Source organism: Brachyhypopomus gauderio, unplaced genomic scaffold (assembly GCF_052324685.1).
Source record: "Brachyhypopomus gauderio isolate BG-103 unplaced genomic scaffold, BGAUD_0.2 sc423, whole genome shotgun sequence".
Lineage (NCBI taxonomy): Eukaryota > Metazoa > Chordata > Actinopteri > Gymnotiformes > Hypopomidae > Brachyhypopomus > Brachyhypopomus gauderio.
In genome coordinates this window covers 55,001-64,845 of record NW_027507244.1, presented here as the reverse complement: position 1 = coordinate 64,845, position 9,845 = coordinate 55,001, and the positions used below count along the sequence as shown (strand labels likewise).

The 9,845-nt window shown below is 50.0% G+C and overlaps 1 protein-coding gene across 1 annotated transcript in view; it reads left to right on the top strand.

Moving 5' to 3' along the window:
• Positions 1 to 2,621: 2,621 nt before the first annotated feature.
• LOC143506179 (exocyst complex component 6B-like) overlaps positions 2,622 to 9,845 on the top strand; it is a 22,333-nt gene continuing 15,109 nt past the window's right edge. Inside the window, exons 1-2 of the mRNA XM_076996248.1 lie at positions 2,622 to 3,471; positions 6,039 to 6,112. Coding sequence (XP_076852363.1) covers positions 3,354 to 3,471; positions 6,039 to 6,112 — 192 coding nt within the window. The 5' untranslated portion in view covers positions 2,622 to 3,353. The remainder of the gene's footprint in view (positions 3,472 to 6,038; positions 6,113 to 9,845) is intronic.

Genomic DNA, 9,845 nt, shown 5'->3' with positions numbered 1-9,845 from the left:
CCTCACCTCCCCTAATCACCTCTCCTTTACCTCACACCTCCCCTAATCACCTCCCCTTTACCCCTCACCTCCCCTAATCACCTCCCCTTTACCCCTCACCTCCCCTAATCACCTCTCCTTTACCTCACACCTCCCCTAATCACCTCCCCTTTACCCCTCCCCTCCCCTAATCACCTCTCCGTTACCCCACACCTCACCTCCCCTAATCACCTCCCCTTTACCTCACACCTCCCCTCCACTAATCACCTCTCCTTTACCTCACACCTCCCCTAATCACCTCCCCTTTACCCCTCACCTCCCCTAATCACCTCTCCTTTACCCCACACCTGCCCTAATCACCTCCCCTTTACCCCACACCTGCCCTAATCACCTCCCCTTTACCCCACACCTCACCTGCCCTAATCACCCCTCCATTACCCCACACCTCACCTGCCCTAATCACCCCTCCATTACCCCACACCTCCCCTCCCCTAATCACCCCTCCATTACCCCACACCTCCCCTCCCCTAATCACCCCTCCATTACCCCACACCTCCCCTAATCACCTCTCCTTTACCCCACACCTCCCCTCCCCTAATCACCCTTCCTTTACCCCACACCTCCCCTCCCCTAATCACCTCCCCTTTACCCCACACCTCCCCTAATCACCTCCCCTTTACCCCTCACCTCCCCTAATCACCTCTCCTTTACCCCACACCTCCCCTAATCACCTCCCCTTTACCCCACACCCTCCCCTAATCACCTCCCCTTTACCCCACACCTGCCCTAATCACCCCTCCATTACCCCACACCTCCCCTCCCCTAATCACCCCTCCATTACCCCACACCTCCCCTAATCACCTCTCCTTTACCCCACACCTCCCCTAATCACCCCTCCTTTACCCCACACCTACCCTCCCCTAATCACCCCTCCTTTACCCCACACCTCCCCTCCCCTAATCACCTCCCCTTTACCCCACACCTCCCCTAATCACCTCTCCTTTACCCCACACCTCACCTCCCCTAATCACCTCTCCTTTACCCCACACCTCACCTGCCCTAATCACCTCTCCTTTACCCCACACCTCCCCTGCCCTAATCACCTCTCCTTTACCCCACACCTCCCCTGCCCTAATCACCTCTCCTTTACCCCACACCTCCCCTAATCACCTCTCCTTTACCCCACACCTCCCCTAATCACCCCTCCTTTACCCCACACCTCCCCTAATCACCCCTCCTTTACCCCACACCTCCCCTAATCACCTCTCCTTTACCCCACACCTCACCTGCCCTGATCACCTCTCCTTTACCCCACACCTCCCCTAATCACCTCTCCTTTACCCCACACCTCACCTAATCACCTCTCCTTTACCCCACACCTCACCTAATCACCTCTCCTTTACCCCACACCTCCCCTAATCACCCCTCCTTTACCCCACACCTCCCCTAATCACCTCTCCTTTACCCCACACCTCACCTGCCCTGATCACCTCTCCTTTACCCCACACCTCCCCTCCCCTGATCACCTCTCCTTTACCCCACACCTCCCCTAATCACCTCTCCTTTACCCCACACCTCCCCTAATCACCTCTCCTTTACCCCACACCTCCCCTAATCACCTCCCCTTTACCCCACACCTCACCTAATCACCTCCCCTTTACCCCCACACCTCACCTAATCACCTCTCCTTTACCCCACACCTCTCCTAATCACCTCTCCTTTACCCCACACCTCCCCTAATCACCTCTCCTTTACCCCACACCTCCCCTAATCACCTCCCCTTTACCTCACACCTCCCCTAATCACCTCTCCTTTACCCCACACCTCCCCTAATCACCTCTCCTTTACCCCACACCTCCCCTAATCACCTCTCCTTTACCTCACACCTCCCCTAATCACCTCTCCTTTACCTCACACCTCCCCTAATCACCTCCCCTTTACCCCACACCTCCCCTAATCACCTCCCCTTTACCCCACACCTCCCCTCCCCTCCCCTCATCCATGTTCTTGCCTTTTTTCGTTATCTAGTTATTTTACCTAAATTAACAGATCTGAACTCTTCTTGCTGTCTGTTAACTAAATGAATGTCTGTGAAGCTACTTCATTTAGACGTATAGGAGGAAAGGCTTTGGCTGGCCTAAAATGCCCTGGCTGCCCCCGAAATGAACCTTCTGAGAAACCCACATATGGTCCATCAGTGGGCCTGAGGAAGCCAGGGCCCCTTCAGTTTTTACACCAAGGGGCCAATTACCATTATATACGGAGTGCTGAGTTTTTCAAAACGTTTCTTTATTAAATTAATATTCATATTTCAATCTTTGAAATACCACACTCTATCTGACTCCGTGAACCAGTGTGTTAAGTTGGACTATAAAGTACTTGTGCTAGTAATGCATAAAGTATTAGGTGTTGGGGTTGGGTGAGGCAATGGCCCCTGACCCACACTCACCAAACACGTGAGGGTCTCTACCAACCCTTCTGTCTGCTCGGATCACAAGTGAAGGTTTCCTTACCCACGGCCCACTCCCCCCTCTCCCTCCCCACCATGAGTTCTGTCCCGCCCACTCCCCCCTCTCCCTCCCCACCATGAGTTCCTGTTCTGGGGGGGGGGGGGGGGGGGCTAAGGGTGTGTAGAGTGACCCGGTACTCCTGGTTTTGATCTTTTCCACTTCCTTGTTCATTTTCTTTCTGATGCTCCCTCTCTTTTCTCTCCTCCCTTCTCTTCTGCTTTTGCACTTTTGCTGGCGGTAAAGGACGAGCTGTCTGTGCCATCAGCCTCATGACTAGAGTGCAGAGTCATTTACTGGGTTTCCTATTGGATGTGGAGCCATCGCCTCGTCTGGGTGCAGACTTTACGACCAATGAATAAAGTGTGCGTCCCCCGCTGGGAGGATGTTCTACGCTGTGTGTGTTGGCACGTTGAACCATGCGCACACTGGGCACTTCTTGCTCTTTTTTGATTATGAACCTTAACTTCTCCCTGCGTTCCTCTGAGCTGTGCAGATTTACGGTGGCGTTCGTACTGGGCTCTCTGGATTTACTGCTTTGTGTCTATGCCAGTGTAGAAGGTCCTCTTGTATTATAGTGTTGTGTTTTTTCTAGATTTGACCGTTTTAGACAGAAATCCCACAGACCCTGGGCCCTTCACTCTCCTGTTTTCTTTTAGGTTTAGTATCATATTAAAAGCTTTGGATCTCCCATGAAGAAATTACTCTGGTTGTCAGGAAAGAGCTGGATAGCATATGATTGCATATTTGAGGGTGTGTGTGTGTGTGTGTGTGTGTGTGTGTGTGTGTGTGCGTGCGTGCGAGATTTAACTAACACTCTTTCTCCCCTCTCTGTGTCTGTAGGGGAAGGTTGCTCAGACAGCATGCATGTCTGCATGTAAGCACCTCTCCACCTCCTTACTACAGCTGCTCCTGGAGGCCGATGTCAGACAGGTGTCCATGGGAGCGCTGCAGCAGTTTAATGTGGACGTCAAAGAATGTGAGAGTGAGTATGGGGGTAGCGTATGTAAATTGTTGACGGGGGGTGTGGCGAATATAAATTGTTACCGGGGGCGGTGTATATTTACAACCGTCAGAGCAGATGGACGATGTCCTGTCATTCATCCACTACTTTTTAATGTCATGCGATCTACCCGCATTCCTTCGCGATCGACCGACACTTCCTGATCGACGTAATGGGCACCCCTGCTATAGAGCCTAACTCTGAGGCTTTTTGTCAGCATTTTCATCATTTCTTACAGCACGTGCTACATGCGTGTGAATGGATACTAGTGAGTGAATAGGTCCTTGCCCGGATAATTTTTCACCCCCCCTTTTTTATAACAAACTATGCAACTCCTATATGCCCCTTTTTGCCATCTGGTAATTCCATGCTCTAGTCAATATACTTCATTTGTCAATAGATCTTCTCACTTGTCTTCACGTATTGGAGTCTCTTGGATCTGGTGGTGACTGATCCCATAGCTCCCCAAGGACAAATTAGAGTAAAGTGAGAAAGTAGAGAGTATGCAGTTTTGGCTTCACATAGAGCTGTGTCACTTGGCCTGTGTCTCCATGATGTTTTCCCTGTGACCACAGCTGAAACCGCTTTAGAACATCTAACCCATGCTGGTTAATGGATTTCCCATGATCCTCGTCTAGAGCCTGCCATCATCCAGAGGTCATGGGCAGAGAGACTGAATGACCTTCCGGCACAAGACCGCCACATCGACTGCTGTGGTTAAGCCATCTGCTGCCTCCCCCCCCTCCCCCCTTTTCTTTTTCAGCTAGACTGATAAGTGCTGTTTTAATATCTTGCACTTTTTTAAAGTCCCGTCCATTTGGGTGATGTTGCTTTCATTTCACAGAGCCACAGAACGTGGCTCTAATCTAAACGCCAGTCATCTCCCAAATGTCATTGCCTTTTCTCAACTGATGTCTGCAGGCGTAAAACGTTGACGTCTGTGAGAAAAGGTGAGTCAGGATGACTAGACTATACGTGGAGGAATTGTATATATGTAATTATATATTTATATAATAATGCAGTTGTGTGTGTGTGTATATATATATACATATATGTTTATATGTGTGTGTGTGTGTGTGTATATATATATATATATATATATATATATTATATATATATATATATATATATATATATATATACTGTATATAGAATGATCAGAAGTCATAATTGCTGATGAAAGCCATCATTGGCATAAATTTGGATTGTATCATAGAAAGATGTGGCCACGTGGCCTGGACTAAAGATCTTGTCACACTTGTTTAAAGTTCAGGGTAATTTGGCATTGAAGACCTATTAAGTTTGTGTTGTAAAGCTTGCCACGAGCCACCAGGGGTGCTGTGCATCTTTCAGAATCTAAATTGGCCCGAATCAAAAAATTTGAATGCCTTGTGGTCCGAATTCATCACTCATCAGTGCAGTTCCAGTGAGGTTCAGTAATGAGATCGTAAGAAATGCTACAAAATGCCATTCTTTCTGTTCCAGCCACAGTCAGTTCCATCATCAAGTGCTTGTCGGTCCATCAAGTGCAAAGTAAACAGGCGTACGAAAGAAGTGACGGAATGGTGGAACTTCCACTGACTCTGACCCTGGGGGCTTTGGGGTTTGGGCAGTTTGCCCTGGAGGAAGCTTGTACGTTTGTCTTTGCACACCCAGCTCGTGACTTGCTCAGTAAAGCCTCGGAAGTTTTGATGAAAAGTGGATGGACAGTCATCATGAAAACCTCGCAGGTTTTTTGCTTCTCACCTGTCGGAGGGGAGGTGGACTCGGGCGAGTGGCCGTCGGGCCTCTGGCGACACGGAGGCGCGAGCAGGGTAGGCAGGCACTGGCTGGCCGTTCACAGGGGTCAGAAATAAAGATGGCAGGCGTGTAATCCGCGTGAGAGGCAAGAAAGGCGTGCAGCGTTGCGAGGTGAAAGGGATTTCTCCCGGGCCCGGCTCGTTTTGTCCCTGTGTGTCAAACGTTCCGTTTTCCAGAATGGAGAAGCTGCTTGTTTACGGGTCTCCCTCCAAAGGCGCAGAAAGCTCCAGTGGCCTCACATCCAGCCCCCAGAACCCTCTCGACAACACTCCCACCACCTTCACCCCCCACCCTTTGCCTTTTCACAAGTTTTTGTCGCCTCCTTTGCCCTGTACTCCGCCACATGTTCGGGAGAGTGGCTCCATGAGAATCGGCATCAGGTTTTAGCCCGCGGAGGTAAAGACGGCCCCCGAGTCGCCCAACCCCTTCTTGCTGCCTTGTCAAATCGACACTGGGGAGAATTAATGAGAGTTTGATGATGCATTTTTTTTTAGGGGGCTGGCTAGCACAAAGCCAGTGGCAAACCCAGAGACATGACTCTGTGGCAGGGGCTGCACCCAACCATAACCCCCCACCGCACAATCACCCCCACCCCTCCACCAGCACCATCAAAGCCCCCATCCAAACCACCTCCCCCACCCCCACCGAACCTCCCCCTGTCCTCCCCTTGTCCCGGCTGTCATCCGTCTGCCAATCTCCCACTCCATGGCGAATTCCCTGCTCTCTTTATCCCTCTCTCTTTCCCACAGGGTTTGCCAGGGCAGGCCCGGTGCCTGGCTTCCAGGGGGACACTCTGCTGCTCGCCTTCATCGACTTGAGACAAGTAGGTCTTTGTTTTTTTCCACCCCTTTTTCTTTTCTTTTATTCTTTCCTTCTCCCTTTCTTCTGTTTTCTCCTGTTTACCCCTCAGCATCTCTCCCCAACCACCCCCCCCCCCCCCCCTTTCTCTCATTCTCTCTCCATACCCCGCCAGTCCCAACCCCCTAAACCTTTACCCTAGCCCTGGTTTTGTTTGAAGGTTTCTTTCCTTAAGTTGCCCTCAATGTGTGTCTGTGTTTTTTGTATTCATATCTGCGATCCCAAGGCTTTGACAGATACAGAACCTTTGGATGGTTTTGTATCGCTTTTTGTTTAATTTGGTTCAGAGGTGGCCTAAAGACTTCCTCTTGTAGAGTCTAAGGTAAGTGTCTGTTGGGGTTTTTTACGGGTCATCTTATCCCATTTGCACCTTTCACACACTTGAACACAGTTGCACGGTCAGACCATTGGTGGCTTGGCTTATGCCATCCCTATACTCTCAGACACAAGCAAATGTTCCACAATACTAAAATGACATCAGAACCAACCACTCAGTGGTCCCTCTGCTGTTTCCTTTGGTTCCTTGACAATCTGTGCACTAGCTGTGCTAAATCTATGTCTTTACTAAACGAGCCGGTACAAGGCTACATTAAGTTTAACGTGTCTGATCAAATTTAACGTTTCTGTGGAAACGAAGAAGAGTGTCGAGTGTGTGTGGTGGTGGTGGTGGTAGGGGGTGGCAATTTAAAGGGTTTAGAGGGGATGGGAAAGAATAACATTGGGGGTATGAGGGTCCATATTTGGGACCCCCTCCCTAGCAGCCGAAGTGGCCAACCTGGGCGGGTGTCAGAGGCTGAGAGGGGATGACGGATGGGCTGGATGCTCGTGGAGCGTTGGATGAATGAGCTGACGGACAGTGACGGATAGCTCTTTCTTCCATTAAAACAATCCCGTTTTGTCCCGCCTGCCATCATGATGCAGTGCCACTTGTTTTTCATTTAGGTTATTTTTTTTTCCCCTGAAACCTGACTTCTCCATGAAGGGCCTTGTGTGGTTTTTGCTTAAGGTTTTGAAAGTGAGCAAAAGGGGATCGAAGACGATGCTGGTGAAAAAACGAAGGTGACGTGGCTGTTTTACACGGATGTGTCGTTTTACATTTGATCGACCGTAATGGCTGGACCGTTCGCATGCCGCTGACTATCCGTATTAATATTGCAATTTCAGATTGAGGTGGGGCAAGAATGCATGCCCCCCACGCCTCTCACCCGCTCCCCCTCCTATCCTGGGGTGGTTTTTTCATGTGGTTGTTCTGGGGGATCGGGACGTCAGAACCGCTCCGTTGACCCAAGCATCCCCCAGTGTGGCTGGCCCTGAATACGCCCGATAAATCAACCTGAAGGGCCCGTTTGTGTACCAGACTCCCGGGTCCTGGGATGGGGCTGTGGGTCAAGCCTTCTGGAGACAGACAACAGAAAGGTCCGGAAGCACTGGGAGGGGCCTGGTGAGAGTCTGGAGCTTCGCTTAAGCTCCAGATCTGAAAAGAAAAGAATATGAAAAGAACGAGGGAGAGGCGTCCAGAGACCCGGCTTCAAAGACCCAGAGACGCTGAGGGATAAGTGGGACAAATGAAGAAAGATTGACACGTTGATGGGGGACGAGCTGACGGGAGAGGAAGTTGGTAGAACAAAGACTCGAAAAACCATTCAGTCACGTTCTCATTAATTCTTGCATTGATCCACGTTCTGCTCAAATTTGTGTCTCCAGAGCACTTTACCAAAGGATGTCAAAGGATCTCCCAATTTCGGGAAAAGCAGAGGCGCTCAAAGATAAGAACAGGCAATGTCCACTTCACTCTTCTCCCTCAAAAAAGCCCTCTGTGCATTCTTGGACCACTTCAGTTTGTCTGCAGAAGTGATGCAGGAATAAACAGCTGTGGCAGCTATCGAGAGACTCAGTCTTTTCCAGCAGACAGAAGAGTGAGAGAGCAGAAATGGGCAGTGTAAACAGTGCTGCTGGCTGCGGCTCGGAGCTGTAGGGCTATATTTAGCGGTGGGGAGGCTTGTGGTGGTGGGAACCCTTGGCTGGCCTTGGTGGTGTGGGAGGCCTGCGGTGCGTTGTGGTGTGGCAGCCCCCAACCCCCCGGCCATGCTCACACCCTCAGCCAACGCCCATCTCAACCCTGCCCTGGCTCTCCCGTCTGCCCAAATTCTTCTTGGGGGGTGGGTGGGTGGGGGTGTTGTTTCGAGAGCTAACGCTCCAGCGGGGGGTGATCTGGCTGTCGTGAGGGCCTACAGGGACTAAAGGGATACCGTGGGAGGGGATGGGATCTGTTTTTAGGTGCTGCATTTGGAGAAGGATCCGAAAATGTTTGGGCTTATGTATGCATTTGTTTAAATGGCTAGGGATTCGTCCTATTTGGCTAGAACCCATGAACTGCCTCGTACCCTTTTGATATCCATTCGCTGCAGCTGAAGACACTTAATTTAACTCTGCTGTCAGTTCACTGTGCTTTGGCACAGTGCAGGTGTGTCCTAGCCAGACCAAGGCCAATAATGGCAATTATTATTTTGGCTAACCGTGCTCTCCTATGGTTTATTGAAGGAAGATGTCCAAGCCAGAGAAGCCTGATTAGAGAGCGCTTCAGGACATTTGTGTCCCCTTCCCCATCCCGCATGGCCAGTTTTGCAGGGCAGCGGAGAGAGTGATGGGGGTGGGAGATCTGGTTCCTCCTCCTCGAAGCTTTGGAGCCAGGAGGCTGCTGTGCATTCCTGTGGCCTCTCCACAGGCATTATCCTAGAATTCCTGGAATGCTTTTTAAATGGCCAGTGGAAAATGTTTTTCTCCTCTTTAATTCCCTACTAGTCCTGTGCACGAGTCCTGTGTTCTTACAAGTGACTAACGTTGGTGGCCCCTCCCAACGGCTCCTCCAATTCTGCATGGCGTCTGATCAAATTTGATTGGATTTGACGTGCTTCTCATCAATTTGCGTTCGTATCCATCTTTGTTGACCTTCAATTTGTAGCTGACTTCATTCATGACCTCTGGAGCTGGTCATTCCATATATCTCTGTTCATGTTTCCATCTTTCTTTACCCAGGACCGACTAGTGTTTGTTTGCTCTCATTAAGTCTCCATTTAAGTGGATTTTTTTGTGTGTGTATGTTTATATTTATTATTTTTTGCTTTTACTTTATTCTTCAATTGCTACTAAATAGAAATTAGAGCAGACAGCTTATATCCTGTACACTTCACAACAAAACTGCCTGTTAGTAAGCTAAGAGCCGGTCTTGTCCTGACTGTGCCGGTGGTTCAGTAATTCCCACTAGGCTAGATTTGGAAGTGCAAGTCAGTTCTGGTACCGCCAGTTTCTTGGATACTTTTACGAAAAAAGCACGCATTTGTTTGCACTCGCAGTGCATCGTGCACGTACGCTATGGATCGACTATGGAACTATATGGATCATAGACGCTACAGAAACTTGAGATCACATTTGACCTGTACTGAAGGAATGTGACTCTTCTGGCAACAGCCTGCAGGGTAGGGACGAGGTGTGGCTGGGTGGGGGTTGGGGCGAGCGGGTTGGGGCGAGTGGGTTACATAACTTGGTTTAGGGAACATTTTCTTCTGTGATCAAACCAGTCAGGCGTGGAATGGCTCTTGAACACGAGGGAATCTAAAGAATGCTTTCTCTGCTGGTGAAACAAGGTGAATTTTCTGTGAACCCTTTCTGTGAATCGCCATTCTCGTGCCACCAATTCG